At 62.2% G+C, this 16,192-nt stretch overlaps 3 protein-coding genes across 6 annotated transcripts in view; 1 reads left to right on the forward strand and 2 right to left on the reverse strand.

Moving 5' to 3' along the window:
* The first annotated feature begins 7,213 nt into the window (after positions 1-7,213).
* On the forward strand, positions 7,214-8,687 carry SWSAP1 (SWIM-type zinc finger 7 associated protein 1). Its single transcript, XM_054012765.1, has 2 exons — positions 7,214-7,438; positions 7,988-8,687. The coding sequence occupies exons 1-2, from the start codon at positions 7,229-7,231 to the stop codon at positions 8,525-8,527; spliced, it is 750 nt and encodes a 249-aa protein (XP_053868740.1). The 5' UTR covers positions 7,214-7,228; the 3' UTR covers positions 8,528-8,687.
* A 2,756-nt stretch (positions 8,688-11,443) lies between these two features.
* EPOR (erythropoietin receptor) lies at positions 11,444-15,166 on the reverse strand. Its single transcript, XM_054013172.1, has 7 exons — positions 15,074-15,166; positions 14,597-14,690; positions 13,799-13,950; positions 13,518-13,671; positions 13,124-13,211; positions 12,509-12,596; positions 11,444-12,037 (listed from the first exon to the last, which is right to left on the reverse strand). Exons 1-7 carry the CDS (start codon positions 15,164-15,166, stop codon positions 11,444-11,446), a joined length of 1,263 nt encoding a protein of 420 aa, XP_053869147.1.
* The window catches only part of RGL3 (ral guanine nucleotide dissociation stimulator like 3), a 29,324-nt gene continuing 28,213 nt past the window's right edge, over positions 15,082-16,192 (reverse strand). For 3 of the 4 annotated variants that reach the window (XM_054012763.1, XM_054012761.1, XM_054012764.1), the window contains one exon: positions 15,115-15,203. Coding sequence is in view for 1 of the 4 variants with exons in the window: in XM_054012762.1 (XP_053868737.1) it covers positions 15,185-15,203 (19 nt within the window). In the remaining 3 variants the exon portion in view is untranslated. Of the gene's footprint in view, positions 15,204-16,192 lie in introns of all 4 variants that reach the window. The other variant, XM_054012762.1, reaches the window with a different exon arrangement.

The raw sequence follows: 16,192 nt of genomic DNA on the forward strand, positions 1-16,192 counted from the left end.
GCAGGGGGTTGGGGTGCAGGAGGGGGTGTGGGCTCTGGACTGGGGCAGGGGGTTGGGGTGCAGGAGGGAGTGTGGGCTCTGGACTGGGGCAGGGGGTTGGGGTGCAGGAGGGGGTGTGGGCTCTGGGCTGGGGCAGGGGGTTTGGGTGCAGGAGTGGGTGTGGGCTCTGGGAGGGAGATTGGTTGCCAGAGGGGTGAGGGGTTGCGCTCTGGGAGGGAGTTTGGGTACTGGGAGCAGGCTCTGGGCTGGGGCAGGGGGTTGGGGTGCAGGAGTGGGTGTGGGCTCTGGGCTGGGGCAGGGGGTTGGGGTGCGGGAAGGGGTGTGAGGTGCAGTGCTTACTTCAGGTGGCTCCTGAAAGCTACCCGTACACCCCTCTGGCAGCGGCTCCTAGGCAGGGGGGCCAGAGGTCTCCATGTGCTGCTGCCCGCAGCTCCCATTGGCCACAGTTCCAGTGGCAGAGTTGGTGCTTGAGGTGGGGGCAGCGCGCAGAGACGCCCCCCAGGGGCTGCAGAGACGTGCTGGCCACTTCCAGGAGTGATGTGCTGTGTGCAGTGAGGGCGGGCAGGAAGCCACTTTAGCCCCGCTGCGCTGCCGGGAGATTTTAAATCGCCCAGGAACGGCATGCGGGGCCGGGAGATGCTCCGGGGGAGGTGCACGGGGGCGGCAGGTGGGGCCCGGTCTCTCGAACATTGGTGGAGCCGGGCCCCCGGGCTCTGAATATTCCCGGAGCACGGGCACCATGGGCCCATACAACTCGCTGCCCCTGGGCGCAAGGGGGCTGGGAGCCAACCAGTGCAACGCTGCCCTTTCCTTAGCATCAGGGTGGAAAACTAGTCCTGGAGCCACCCAGGGGAAACGCTGGAGCCACGGAAATCAATAGGAGCTTCGGCCACACACGTCTGTGGGGCCTGCAACTCTCCCTGGGGCTGGGTATTCTGTAGGGTCGCTTCTTTCTTTCTTTCTTTCTTTCTTTCTTTCTTTCTTTCTTTCTTTCATTGAAACAAATGGCCCAGCCAAGCTGCGGCTATCCGCTTTATATCCATGGCCCATGTTTGCAGATCATGGATCGGCTGTGGATATACATTTTGTATCCGTGCAGGGCTCTACAAATGGGCATGGAGGGAACTCAGCACTGGAAAATGGGGGAGGTTTTTGGGTGGAAATTTTCAACAAAAACTGGAAGGGAAAAAAAAACCCAACCCCAACCTCTAATTGTCTCTCTTGACATTTTCTGTAGAAAAATTTGACTGTTTGGTGTGTGTCCCCCAAACCACCATTATTTTTTTGCTTTCGGTCAGTCTTGGTTTGGGGATTTTTCCCATTTTGGGGGCAGTTTTCAGATTTTTGGTTGTTCGAGGACCAGTCGAACATCTGGGAGGAAATCAAACACTTTCCACACACACAAAAAAATAATTTTTCTCAAAAACCCCAATTGGCCATCAAAAAGCCAGTTCAAGGGGGAATTTTCCACTGGTCCTAGAGCAGCATCTTTGAAAACGTTGACTGATTTTCTTCAGCTGGGTAAATAAGAATTGCAGGGCCTCAGTTTAAAAGCCTGAAATGAAACATTTCAAACACCTTTAAGGAGACTTCAAGTAGGCGCAGCGATTTTATGCCTTCTGGATTTGGCACTGGTGCCACCTCGGCTGGAATCCTGCGCTCAGCTAAGGAGCAGGTTGATAAGTTGGAGAGGGTTCAAAGAAGTGCCGGGGAAATGATTCAAGGATTAGAAAACAGCCCTTCGCGTGAGAGACTCCAGGAGCCCAATCTATTTAGCTTAACAAAGAGAAGGTTAAAGGGCGACTCGATCCCCGTCTCTGAGCGCCTACAAGGAACAAATACTTATCCTGGGCTCTTCAGTCTAGCAGCGAAAGGTCGAACACGAGCCAAAGGCTGGAAGTTGAAGCTGGCCAAATTCAGACTGGCACTAAGGTGCATGTTTTTAACAGAGAGGGGGATTCACTGTTGGAACAACTTCCCAAGGCTCGTGGTGGGTTTTCCATCACTGGCAATTTTGAAATCAAGCTTGGGTGTGTTTCGACAAGTGCCCCAGTTCAACCAGGAATTGCTGGAGGGCAGCTCGGGTATCCAGGAGCTCAGTGGTCCCGTCTGGCCCTGGCATCTATCAATCTAGGCAAACCCTGGGCTCGGCCTGCGTCACAAATCCAGCACGGCTGACATCTTCCCACCTCTGCTTGGTTCTGACATCCACAAGGCCCAGGTCAGCGCTCTCCAGTTCTCCCAGCAGCCAGAGCTCCCGGTCTGGAGGTGGCTCTCAAAGGGTGGATCTTCCCGGCTGCTTGACTCCTGACCTGCTTGAGAGGAGCCCGTCTGCCTTAGGTAAATATGGGGCGGGGGGAACCATTCTCAGGGCACTTCTCTCGCTGTCAGGTGGGTGGCCCGTGAGCCATGGGGGTGATTTGATATGACCCTTCCTAAGTACATTGCCCACCCTCCATCTCTGCTCCTAGTGCATCTGCCGACTCCACCGGCACATGGGGACTTGGAGCCTAGTGGGAGAGGCCACTGGGCTCCAGCGTCTCTCCAGACCTTGGACGGAGGCAGGAGAGTGGCTGGCTCCTCCTGGCCCTGGAAGACGGTAAAAGCCCCAGATCTGGGAGCCAGCCGGTGCTGGGAGGAGGGCCTGTATGTGAGGGTGGGGTCTGGTCTCTTGGCTTCTGTAGCAAGGTGGAGGCAGCTGGTGCTTCTACTTCAATATTCTTGCCCAGGGCAGGGCTGGTACCAGACTCCATGCGCTACTGGGGGCTTCGCTCTAGCAGGGTCCTGCCCCGTCCCCCAGCTGAACCGTTCGGCCTACAGAGCAGATTTGGAAAAGGCTCTGGAGCACCCCACAGTCCATAGCCCCCCCGCTCTAGAACCTCCCCACTCCAGAAGTACCCATTCCAGAACCTCCTGCTCCAGAATACCCTGTTCTGAAAACCCCATCGTTCTAGATCTCACCGCTCCGTAATCGTCCCAGTCCAACCCCCCAAACTCTACAGTCACTCTGCTCTGGGACCCCCATTCTAGAACCCAACTCAGGAACCACCCAACTCTAATACTGCCAAGTTCTGGAGCCCTCCAGGCCAGAACCCCCAATTCTAGAACACTTCTCTTCTACAACCCCGAATGTAACCCCCTATCTCTAGAATCACTGACGCAAGAACTCGCTGTTCTAGAACCCCCGACTCTGGAATCATCCTATTCAAGAGCCAGCCCCAGGGCCGCCCCCCCCCAGCTCTAGAATCGTCCTCGCTAGCTCCCACAGAGGTGACAGGCCGGATGCAGGGATCGCTGGGGGAAATTCGCTGGCCTGGGCCATGCAGGAGGCCAGACTAGGTGACCATAATGGTCCCATCCCATCCCCCTTTTCTGTCCCCCCAACACACCCTCCTACCCTGTGGGTGTGTACAGTATGTCTGTGTATATGTGAGGGAGGGGGTTGTGGGAGGGCCCAGCACATCCTGGGAGCAAACTCAGTGCCCAAAAACACCAGTGATGGGCCCCTTGGCAATCCGGAGACACACAGAACAGGGTGGAGGATGGGCAGTGAACACCCCATTCCCTTTAATCCGCCCCTTCCCCGATAGTTAGCGAGGGTGCTATCGGTCCACAGCCGCCCTCCCTCCCCCACAGTCACTAGAGGCTGCAGGTGGGATTGAGCCTGGGAGGGGGGGGTGTCATCAGGGGAGGCAGTTTCTGGCCTCCCCCTTAAAAATTCTCCACCCACTGGAACCCTGAAAGTTCTCAGGGTTGCCTGGCAACCGGAGCAGCGGGCGCTAGGCAACGCAGTTGCTAGGGAGCATGTGTGTGTGTAGGGGGTGATTGGCAGCTCTGACAGAGGCCTGGAAAATGGCACTTGACCAAATGAGCAGCCCTCCCCTCCCCCCCCCCCCCCGCTCCCCCAAGTGCCAGGGTATTCGGGTTGCCAATTTCGGGTGGACGTATTGCCGGAGATTTCATCACATGACATAATCGTTAATTAAAGATTAATCTTTAATTGCTGGAGACTCCAGGCCAACCCTGCAGGGCCAATCCCAGAGCTGGGAACAGACCCAGAAGTCCTGCTTCCCAGCCCCCGGTATATTCACTCCCCCCAATTCCCTAGCCAGTGTGGGGAGCTGCGCCCCCCTCCCATGCCCTGCTCCCCAACCCTGTGTACCGTCCCCAGTCCCCCCCCTCCCCTCCACAGCCACCCTGCCAGCTCTGCATGCCAGCAGCACGGTGGCCCTGCCCAGAGCTGGGCACCCACCAGAAACATGCCAAAGGGAGGACCCTGGTACAGCCACCCCCACCCCCTGTCCAATGCCCTGTACCACCACACCCCCCACACTCTCCTGCCCCTAAAACAGCCCCTCCCCCAGCCCATCCCCAATACCCTGTACCCCCCTGTTCACCTCCTGACACTAAAACAGCACCCACACCCCTGCCCTTCCATTGCCCCCCGCCCCATTTCGAGCACTGACACAGTACACTGCAGCTATCCATTAGCAATGGATTCCCAGACACATTCAGAGCAGAGGTGGAGGGGAGAGAGGGGAGAGGTAACCTCCCCCACACAAGATCCCCTGCATGTGACAGATCTCCAACCAAGCTGGCCATGGAAAGCAGCCCCAAAGAAAGGGGGCCAAACCCCTGAGCCAGACAGTCCCTGGGGCTGGATGGGAGCTGGTTCCCCCTACAGGGGAAAGGCCCATGCTCCGCCCCCCCCCCCCAGCAGTCCCAGGGCTGGGACATGTTGGTGGGGAGGTGTGGCACTAAAACCCCCTTGGGTAGGCCCCCCATTCCACAGTGGGGCACTTGCCCCACAGCAGGCCCTTTGGGCACCCCATATAGTGGTCTCTGTGTGTCTGTCCGTGCAGGAGGGGTTGTTAAATCCATTACCCAGGGGGGAGGGTCTGTAGTTTATATCCTTGGGGGGGAGGGATAGCTCAGTGGTTTGAGCATTGGCCTGCTAAACCCAGGGTTGTGAGTTCAATCCTTGAGGGGGCCACTTGGGGATCTGGGGCAAAATCAGTACTTGGTCCTGCTAGTGAAGGCAGGGGGCTGGACTCGATGACCTTTGAAGGTCCCTTCCAGTTCTAGGAGATGGGATATCTCCATTAATTTAATTTAAATTTATATATCCAGCATCCCCAGGCTGACAGGTGAGTTGGGGGCAACGGAGCCTGTGTGGGGCGGGGAGATCAGGGACCCCAGTCTAAGGTCAGGGCCAATTCACCAGGCTCTCCAGTAGTTGGCCTGGGAGATCACACCAGCTCCACACCCGCCTGGCACATGGGCACACACACTGTGCCTTAGCTGGTAATTAACAACCGAGCTGCCCTGAGCTGTGATCCCCGCGTAATCTCGTTAATTGGATCCTCCTTAAAATCGGCCGGGGGGGGGGGAGGAAGACTGGCTGAGGTGGGTTCCTTCTGACCCTTTGCAGCCCAGAGATCCCCCTCTGCCTCCCCCCTCCCAGCTGGTGACCCCCTCGGGCATGGGACAAGCTTCCCTTGTATCATTTCACCCCAGGCTGGGCTGCCCCTGGGATAATGCAGCCCCGGGTGGTAACGGTAGGACCCCAGGGTGCTTATCAGGTGTCCACTCGCTGGGGTGTCCCTGGATTTCCTCCCCTCCCCAATTCTACTGCAAATTAACTCCTCCCAACCTAGCTCCCCTCCCCCCTCCAGCTCTGGCCCTTCTCCTTGCTTCCCTTGCAGGCGGCAGATGGCGAGAGGTTTGCAGATGCCCCACGGAGCAGGGGACAGATGGAGGCACCAGCCGGCCGAAAATGCCACCGTTTAGTAACTGCTAAATGTTTGAATTAATCCCCCTCCGAGTCCCCCATGGCTCCCGGTTGCCCTTCGGGCCCAAAGCCAGCGATCACCCAGGGGCCCCCATTCACGTTATGGTGAAATAAGTTTCTCTGGCGCCTTTCTAAGGAGGCGATGGGTCAGGCTTGAGGGGCATTCACAGGAGGTCGGGGTTGAGGCGCATCGCCAGAGCGGTGGGGGAAGCAGAGCTGGGATAGCAGGGGGTGCAGGTTGCGATTAAGGGCCTTAGCAGAGATGGAAGGGGTAGCAGGGCCAGGGTAGCAGAAGGGCTGCAGGTCAGGGGTGAGGAGCATTGCCACAGCTGGGTTGGGGGAGCAGCTGAGATAGGTCAGGATCAAGGGGCATTGACTGAGCTGGAGGGAGGGAATCCAGGGCTGGGATAGCAGGGGGCTGTGGGTCAAGATCCAGGGGCATCGGCAGAGCTGTGTGGATAGATTTGGCAGCCAGCCTTTTGGTGGGTGCCCCAAATAAAGGGAACATGCCTCAAACCCCTCTGCTCTCCCCACCCCCATCAGCGCCTGGGGCTCCAGCCAAAGGGTGTGTCGGTCTTATATAGCCCAGTCAGTGCAGGTGAACTCAGGTCCAGTGCTCAGGGCACGGGGTGGCGCCGGACGCCTGGGTTCTATCCCAGCTGGGAGGTGGTGGGTTCAGTGCCCAGGGTAGGGGGTGGCACCGGACGCCTGGGTTCTATCCCAGCTGGGAGGGGCTGGGGCCCGGACGCCTGGGTTCTATCCCAGCTGGGAGGGGGTGGGTCCAGTGCCCAGGGTAGGGGCTGGGGCCCGGACGCCTGGGTTCTATCCCAGCTGGGAGGGGGTGGGTCCAGTGCCCAGGGTAGGGGCTGGGGCCCGGACGCCTGGGTTCTATCCCAGCTGGGAGGGAGTGGGTCCAGTGCTCAGGGCAGGGGGTGGGGCCCGGACGCCTGGGTTCTATCCCAGCTGGGAGGGGGTGGGTCCAGTGCTCAGGGCAGGGGGTGGGGCCCGGACGCCTGGGTTCTATCCAAGCTGGGAGGGGGTGGGTCCAGTGCCCAGGGTAGGGGCTGGGGCCCGGACGCCTGGGTTCTATCCCAGCTGGGAGGGGGTGGGTCCAGTGCCCAGGGTAGGGGCTGGGGCCCGGACGCCTGGGTTCTATCCCAGCTGGGAGGGGGTGGGTCCAGTGCTCAGGGCAGGAGGTGGGGCAGGGAGGGCGCGGCTAGAGGCGGTTGCAGCCACTGATTGGCTAGACTTCAGAGAGTGGGCGGGCCTTCCCCCCGGATTGGCTAGAACAACGAGAGTGGGCGGTCCTTATTCCGGATTGGCTGGAGGTGGGAAGGGGGCGTGACCGGAACGGAGTACGATTTCTGATTAGCTATCACCCGGGGACGGGGCGGGACATCCCTCCGGATTGGCCCGGGGCGAGTAGTGGGCGGGGCAATGTCGGCGGCGCTGCAGCGGGCGCTGGGGGCCGCTGGGCCCGGCCCGGCCCCGGCCCCGGCCCTGGTGCTGGGCCCGGCCCGCTCGGGCCGCTCGGCGCTGCTGTTCCGGGCGGCGCTGGCCGGGCCCCGCGCGCTGTTCCTGGCGCCCCGCGCCCTGCAGCGGCTGCCGGGGGCCCGGCGCGGGGAGAGCGACGCGCGCGGCCTGCAGGTGATGGGCGGGGCTTGCGGGGAGTGGGCGGGGCCAATATCCTGGGCGGGGCTTGCGGGGAGTGGGCGGGGCCAATATCCTGGGCGGGGCCTGCGGGGAGGGGGCGGGGCCAAGGGTAAAAATCTTAGCGGGTCGGAGTTCCTTTCTCCCGGGAGGGCTGAATGGGGGGAGAAGCTGGAGGCCGCAGTGCTTGATGGGAGGGAGGGAGTAGGAGGGGAGCTAAGGGGTGGGGCTTCATGGCAGGGGAGGAGCCTAAGGGCCTAGGATAAAGGGAGGGGCTTGAGGAGTGGGCGGGGCCAGATAGGGAGGGGCTTTTTGGAGGGGGTGCTGGCATAGGACAGGGCCTGGACGTGGCTGGATGTTGGGCACAGGGGGATGGTGGGCAGGGGAAGGGAGGAGATACTGGGTTGGGGCTAGCTGGGAGGCGGGGGGCTGGGCTGGGTCGAGGTTGGTCTGGTGAGGGAGGGGATCCCAGGCTGGGCTGTGGGGGAGGGGATCCCGGGCTGGGGCCGACCCCATTCAATAGCTCCCTCCCCTTCCCCACCCTAGCGCATCCAGTTCCTCTACCCGCCCTCGCTGCGGGAGCTGCTGCGGCTGTTGGCCTCGCTGCACCAGAGCCTGCCTGGGCCCCCTGCCCTCCTCCTGCTGGACGGGCTGGAGCAGTACCTCGCTGGTTGCCCTGGCCCTCAGGCGGTCGCCCGGCTCTCAGCCCTGCTGGTGGACACAGCTTCCTACTTCACGGGGCGCCTCGGCGCGGACCCCCAAGGATCTGCCACCTGCTGCCAGCTCATCGCCTCCATGCAGGTCTCCGGGGAAACAGAGGTGGAGGATTATCTCTGCATCCTCCAGCGCTACTTCCCAGCCCAGTGCTGGCTGTGCCCGGACTCGGCGCCAGCCCTGGGCCAGGAGGACTGTGGGGGCGACCGGACGTTCAGGGCACGCCTGTCCCAGCCCGGTGCCGCAGACCAGGAATGGAAGCTGGGGTTCAACCTCGATGGAGAGATGAGGGTGTCCCCGGTTCCCTGGGGGCATGCCGAGGATCTAGGGGCGGCTTCGGACACAGATAGAGCTGCCGGGGCTGAGAAATGACCCTTGGGGCTCTGGAGATGTAAATTCGTGTGTTTCCCGAGTGTGGGTTTCTGCCCTGGTTATTGGCTGATCCTTGGGCGATTTAGGGGGAAATCCGTCTCTGTACGTCCCCTCCTTGGCCTGCTTACTTTGTGAATAGAAATGAAGGAAAATTCAACAATTCAAATCTGTTTATTCCAGTACCGCCGAAGGAACAGCCGAGATCGCGCCAGGTGCTGCGCAGACACAGAGCAATACGCACTCTCTACCCCAAATCGAATTTATTTTCCATGGTTTCGGCTCTCTGGGGAGGTGGGGTGACCTGACCGGTTAGCTGCGCCCAGCTCTGAGGGGGAGCCCATCTGTTCCAGTGCATAGGATGCAGGGCTTGGAGCAGAGGAGATTGGCCTTCTGCTCCTGGCTCTGCCACTCAGTACCTGCTGTCTTACCTCGAGAAAGTCACTTCCCCCATTAGACCTCACTCCCCGTCCAGAACCAGTAATAGAATCTGACTCCAGGCCCTCCCAGATCTGGGAGTAGAACCCAGGAGTCCTGGCTCCCAGACCCTCCCTAACCCACTAGACCCCACTCCCCTCCCACATGAGTGTCCCTCACAGCTGGCTTAGTGCCATGGAGCTGAGCTGACACAGGGCTGGGGGCGCTGGCACACGGAGGGTGGAGCCACGAATCAGGCCCAACAGCTCACGTGCAGGCTCCCTGCTGTCTCGGCCGCAGCCTTCAGCTCCTGCCCCCTCCCATCTCTCCGGACGGGCTCCCTTCCCAAGTGGCTCACTCTGCCGCTGTTGGATCGGCGCCGAGAGTCAGCGCTTGGCTGGGCTCCCGCGGCCCGCCACAAGCTGAGCCGCTGCTGATAACCCCGGGGGGCCGGTTGCTGTGGAGATAATCGCTATCAGGTGGGGATGGGCGCTGAGCCGAAGGAGGGACGTGTTCTCACGCTGGTGGGGGGGCTGGACCCAAGCGGAGCTACTCCGCCGATTCCGCCCCTGGCACCCTGGCACTGTTAACGCCCGGGCTGAGAGCCAGCAGCGTCCAGGGCCCCGTTGCCACGGTTCCTTGCACTAGTGCTGTGCACGTGCAACACCCCAGTATGTGGGACAGGCAGCCATGCACGCTGGCTTTAACCGGTGTTGCGATGGGCTCCTCAGGCCCTGCTACGAGGCGCGGAAAACGTGGTTTATCTGTATGACGGCAGTGTCCAGGATCCCATTGTGCTAGGCGCTGTACAAACCCAGATCACAAAGCCAGTCCCTGCCCTACAGAGGTTCCAGTCTCTCCCCCGGCGCAGCAAAGGGTTGCTCGGGAAGGCAGAGCCCAAAACGCGTCTGTGAGGGGGTCTGGTGGCTCTATAAAGCTACGGGTGGGATCCCAGGGAGGGGTGAGCGGTAGGGCCACTAAAGAACAGGGCTGGCCAGGAACAAACTTGGTAGATGGGGAAGGAGGTTTCTCCCCAGCAGAGAAGGCAGCAGCCCTCTGGAGGAGCAGTGAGTGGGAAGAGACTGAACTGGTTTGAAGCCGGAGCTTGGTCAGTTTCTGAGAGCTGATGTAATGGGGTGTCCCGGATGCGTGGAGCCTTCCCCAGCAGAGACTAGGCAGACGCGGAGTGAAAAAAAACATCTTTATTAAAAGGCAAAGATCTATCACGCATCCAGCTACTGTGGGCTCCAAGTGGGGCCCCACCCCTGCCAGGGCACTCTGCACTGTGGGGCAGTCCCCTAGTTCTGGGGGATTCTCAACCCCCACTGGCGCTCCTCGCCAGACCCTCCTGCTCCCCTTTAACAAGCCCCTGCCCTAAGTTGGGGCCCCACCACTGCCGGGCAGGTAGGAGACAGCCCTCAACCCCAGGCGTTTCAATGCTGGCCCCATGGGTTGGTGGTGGTGCCAGGGCGAATCAGGCCATCCGGGAGCACCCCAGGGCAGGGATGACCCCATGGAGTTAAATACTAATAGCAGAGGGAAGATCCGAATGACAGCCCGGGTCGGTCAGTATTGTCAGCCCTGTTTTACAAATGGGAAAACTGAGGCGCAGGGGTCGGGTGGGACATGCCCAAGGTCACAAAGCAAGTCCGTGGCACAGCTGGGCTAGAACCCAGCAGTCCTGACTCCCAGCTCCCCTAGCTCTAACCACTAGGCCCCACTCTCCTCCCACAGCTGGGGCTAGAACCCAAGAGTCCAGACACCCAGCCCTCCCCCCTCCCCCAACCTCTAGCCCCTGTCACAGCAGTAACAGATTTACAAGAGTAACGGGGCTTTTTGAGCTTCCCCCCCTATACACATAAGTACAAAAAGAAAAGGGGCAGGAAGTCCGTGTCCCTGGGCACGAAGCAGGATTGCGGGACTCCCAGCATTCCTTGCAGCCAAGCCAGGCTTGGGGGGTCGCAGAGTGGGTGGGCTCCCCTTGGTGGCACAGGGGCTGCAGCTTCCACCCAGCTCGTGTTTCGAATCCAAGCCAGCTCTGGTGTGGGGGGAATTGGCGGTCACGCTCCCTGCTGGCAGGTTGGCCCTTGACCATCTGCTCCGCGGATGTGACCGCTGGCACCGGCCGCGTTGCCCGTGGCCCATCCGGCCCAGTGGGAGTTTCCGGTCTTGCAAGAGTCCAGTCTGAGTCTGGGCTGGGGCAGTTCAGATCCACCTCCATTGGCTTCCACCACAGCCTTGCAAGCCCCGGGTAAGAGGGAACTGGTGCTGGGGTCATATATCCATCCTCTGCGTCCCGCTGGGATGGGGTGTCCTTTACGTCATGCCAGGACGGGGTCCCCTCAACGTCCTGCTGGGATGGGGGGTCTCCTTTATATCATCCCCGGTCCCCTCAACGTCCTGCTGGGACGGGGTCTTTTCTTCGTCCTGCCGGGACGTCCGGCAGACGTGGGGTTCCATCTCTGTTCTCCAGGCCCAGAGTCCCGTGCCCGTCCGCCGGCACTATGAGCACACCACGTAGCTGGCTGGGAAGGGCTGGGCCTGGCACTCCTCCTGGCACAGGTTGGTGTAGAGGTTGGGCCGGTTGGTGCTGGTGCCCAGGGGGCTGTAGTCAGCGGAGATCCCGGAGTCGGACACCAGCAGGTAGCTGTATTTGAGCGGGCGCTGGTGCCCACAGGGTGCCAGCAGCTCCGAACTGGGGTCAAAGACGGTGTACTCGAAGCTGGAGGAGGACGAGACCCGCTCCTCTGGGACGGGCTCCGGTGTCGCCCCCGGGGAGCCCAGCTCCTGCCCCATGGCAGGGGGGGCTTCAGAGCTCGCACTGCTCCGGGCATCCGGCAGGAGCAGAGAGTCCTTGCCGAGACTGCATGGCATCAGCTGTTCATCCAGCACCAGGTAGTCATCCTGGGGCTCCGCGGGCGGCTCAGGGCGGGCGGGCGGGACCAAGCCCTGGGCTTTGGGGGGCAAAGGGGGCACCGGCCCCTCCGCCTTGGATTCGCGGCCCTCGGACAGCACTTCCAGCATGGTGGGCTGCTCCTCCAAATAGCCAGGGTTCGCGCTCCACCACAGGTAGGCATTTCTTTGTCCCAGCCAGAGCTGCGAAAGCAACAGGGCCTGGATCACCAGAGAGGCGGGGTGGGGGGGGGGTCACCTACTGAGCCAAGTCTGGGGCTCTGAGCCCCCTCTCTGCATCCCTGGACTCTCCGGTTCTGCCTGTCCCCCACCAGCTCCTGCCAGCCCCTTTGTTTTAAACCAAGGGTTTATGTAGGGCCTACCACAACAATGCCTAGCATTTGGCAGCATGAAAACCAGCCCCAGGCTCACTCTCCACCTTGGCCCTCCTCTGGCGGCTCCCCCATCTCTAAGCATCTCCCCCCCTGGACAATCACCCTGGTCCCCCAGCCCAGCGTATCCCCCCAGCATCAGACCCCCATATCCCCAGCACAGATGCCCCCCGGGCAGGGTGGTGACCCCCAGCAGGCCCTGCTGGCCAGACCCCTCCATGCGTCGATGGGCTGCAGACCCCTGCAGTGCCCCTGGAGCCCCGGCCAGGGCAGGATCTGGTACCTGGAAGTTCCCCTTGTAGAGGGTGAAAAGCCCCTCGAATTTGTGCTCCGGGCTGGGAATCACCGGCCACAGCTTCTTCTTCAAAAACCTGGAGGGGGGGCAGTGGTGAACAGGAGACAAGTCCCGGCGTGAAACCCCCCCCCCCGCCGCCGCATGGAAATGTGTGTGCACCCACCCTGCAAACGCTCGTGGGCCATTGGCTGCAGGGGGCTCGGGAGATACGGCCCCCAGCACCACCCACATGCCTCGCGCATCCCCTCAGACGACCTCCAAGCATCTGCACACCTGTGACAACACGCATGTGCATGCTACCACACACAAGGACATGCACGCCTAGGGACACCCCCAGTTTGGCAGGCGTGTGCACACGCGTAAGGCTGGGGTTGGATCTCTCCCCCCACAAGCACCTTGAAGCCTTAGCCTGGAGGGGCCCCGGGGGCGGGGGACGGGCTGTTCTGGTGGGCACGGGCGTGGCGGGCAGGGAGCCGGGGATGGGCTGTCCCGGTGGGCACGGACGCGGTGGGCGGGGGACGGGCTGTTCTGGTGGGCATGGGCGTGGCGGGCAGGGAGCCGGGGATGGGCTGTCCCGGTGGGAACGGGTGCGGCGGGCGGTACCTGCGGTGGGTGAGCAGGGCAAAGAGGGCCAGGAGCACCACGATGAGCAACAGGATGAGAGACAGCGACAGGATCAGGGGGTCCAGATCTGCAAGGTGGGGAGGCAGGGTCAGCCCAGGCAGCGGGCACGAGAGGCCCCAGGGATGGCACCAGCTGCCTCCAGTGGGACCAGACCAGCCCACGGCCCCTCCACCCCCATCCCCCTGCTATCCCCCGCCAGCCCATGGCCCCGCCAGCCCACGGCCCCTCCCCCCATCCCCCCACTATCCCCTGCCAGCCCACGGCCCCGTCCCCGCATCCCCCCGCTATCCCCCGCCAGCCCACGGCCCTTCCCCCTCCATGCCCCCGCTATCCCCCGCCCCCCAACGCGGGAGGGGCAGCGGGGGGGTCTCACCGCGGGGCGTCACCACGGTGACCGGCGCCGACCAGGCGCTCCAGTAGCCGCTGTAGCTGACGCCGTCGGGCTTGACGCGCACGGCCAGGGCGTAGCGGGTCCGGCCCCGCAGGTTGAGGATGAGACACTCGGTGCGGCCGTCGGGGATGTTGACCTGCAGCGGGCGGGAGGGCAGGGTGAGGGGCACCGGGCGGGGGCGGGCGGGGTGAGGGGCGCCGGGTGGGGGCGGGCAGGGTGAGGGGCGCCGGGGGGGGGGCGGGCGGGGGATCGGGGGCACTCACCGTCTGGCGCTCGGCGCCCTCGGGGGCGAAGGCCACCTCGTAGCGCAGGCTGCTCTCCAGGTAGCGCAGGCCGGGCGGCTGCCAGCTCACCGCCAGCTGCCCCGGGCTCTCGGTCGTGCGCGCCGTCAGGTTGGACGGAGGCTCCAGGAGAACTGTGGGGCAAGGGCGGGAGACGTGAGCTGGTGGGTCCGGGGGGGGCTGGGAATGGGGCTCGAGGCCTTTCCCCTCTAGGGGGCGCCAGCTCCCACCTGGCCCGGGGCAGGACCGGCTGGGTCGGGGGGTGGGGAGCGAGGCTAGGCACGGACTCCTGTCCGGCCCCATGGCAGGGACTGGCTCAGGGGGTCAGGGAATGGGTCATTGGGCCTTTCCGCTCTAGGTGGTGCTGGCTCCTATCTGGCCCCATGGCAGGGACTGGCGGGGGGGGCAGGGAATGGATCATTGGGCCTTTCCGCTCTAGGTGGTGCTGGCTCCTATCTGGCCCCATGGCAGGGACTGGCGGGGGGGGCAGGGAATGGATCATTGGGCCTTTCCCCTCTAGGTGGTGCTGGCTCCTATCTGGCCCCATGGCAGGGACTGGCTGGCTCAGGGGGGCAGGGAATGGGGCTCGAGGCCTTTCCCCTCTAGAGGGCACCGGCTCCAATCCAGCCTGGGGCAGGAGACCAGCTGGCTCACGGGGTGGTGAGTGGGGCATGGGACCTTTCCCCTCTGGGGGGCGCCGGCTCCGCTCTGGCCCGGGGCAGGAGGACGGGCTGGCTCAGGGGGACGTGGGGCCTTTCCCGTCCCGGCTCTCACACCTACCCACTTGGTTGATCATGATGGTGCGGGAGTGGATAACGTTGCTGCTGTTGCCGGCGTATGCGCCGACGCGCAGGGGGGTGAAGGACGGGGTGTCCTGGGGGGGGAAGACGCAGCTGAAGCGGGTGCTGTTCCAGGGCGTCCGGGCCACGCTCACGTTGCAGCGCTGTGGGGCGTCCCCCCTGTCGGAGTCGGGGAGAGAGGGGGGCGGGGGGTCAGCAGCGGCAGAACCCGGGGGGAGGGGAGGCCTGGGGAGGGGGTCTCAGCATAGGGGGCATGCTTGGTGGGGCCGACATGGGGGGCCCAGCCTGAGGGTGCAGAGGGAGGGGGCTAGGGCGCAGGCTGTGGGGTGAGACTTGGGGGCACAGAGGTGGGCATGGGGGGGATGGGAGGCATCATGTGTCATTGACATTCCAAGACCTGCCCCCTCCCCCCCTCAGCTCCCCGCAGAGGGGCCCCCGGTGGGGGAGGGGGACTCACTCCACGACGTAGAAGAAGCCGTATTCCGTGGCACTCGGGGGGCTGCTGCTCTCCCAGAAGCAGGTCAGGTCCTCCAGGCAGCGCGTGAAACATTTGGGGTCCAGGGGCTCCTCACCCAGAAGCAGGGCAGCTGGGGGCACAGGGAGGGCCCAGTTAGCAGCCACCTCTCCCCCCGCCGTCCACACAGACCAATAACTGAGTCATCGAGCCATCTCCCCGAGCCTGCGCTCCCAAAGCCCAGCCAGTGAAGAACGCCGCTACCCTGCGCCCCAGTAACATCCTGCTGCTGGGGGTTCCGAGGGTTAACAGCCCCTTGCCCTGAACCCCCCGGGGAGGTGGCTCCAAAAGAGACCTTCCCAGACAGGTACAAGAACCACCCCAACCCCCAGCAGGCAACAGGCCCCAGCTGCCGCTGAGAGTGAGGGGTGCCCTCTGGAGCCAGCCGGCTCTGCCCGAGGGGGTCCTGGAGGCAGACCTCAGCTCCCTGGGTCTGCCCCACTGCAGGCGGACACCCCGTGAACGGCGCAGGGCACGTGTAGAAAATAACAACACAGTTCCTCACTACACTGTTTTACTGTGTCCGTGCAGCGCCCGGCACAGCTGGGCCTTTGGGCTCTACCATAATCCAGACAATACATATTATTATTTCATGCTTCGTTTATTAGACCAGTGCCTGTTCCAGGCATTTCACGGGGATTCAGCCATGTGCAGACACAGAATTCTCCTTAGTCTCTGCCATTTTGTGTGAAGCTACTTTCTGTTAATAACTCCCAGTCTGCGTCTCGCATGGAGTCAAGAAATGATCCTTAATTAACTATTCTATATTATTACCTTATAGGCTACGTTCCCTTTATATAGTTTAGGAAAGTAGATTAGATAGATAGATAGATAGATAGATAGATAGATAGATAGATAGATAGATAGATAGATGGGGTGGATGGGGATGGATAGATGAATGGATGGGGTGGATGGGGATAGGTAGATAGATGGGGTGGATGGGGATAGGTAGATAGATAGATGGGGTGGATGGGGATAGATAGATGAATGGATGGATGGGGTATATGGGGATGGATAGATAGACAGATAGATAGAGGGGGTGGATGGGGATAGATAGATAGA

This window comes from Malaclemys terrapin, chromosome 23, assembly GCF_027887155.1.
Source record: "Malaclemys terrapin pileata isolate rMalTer1 chromosome 23, rMalTer1.hap1, whole genome shotgun sequence".
NCBI classification, from domain to species: domain Eukaryota; kingdom Metazoa; phylum Chordata; order Testudines; family Emydidae; genus Malaclemys; species Malaclemys terrapin.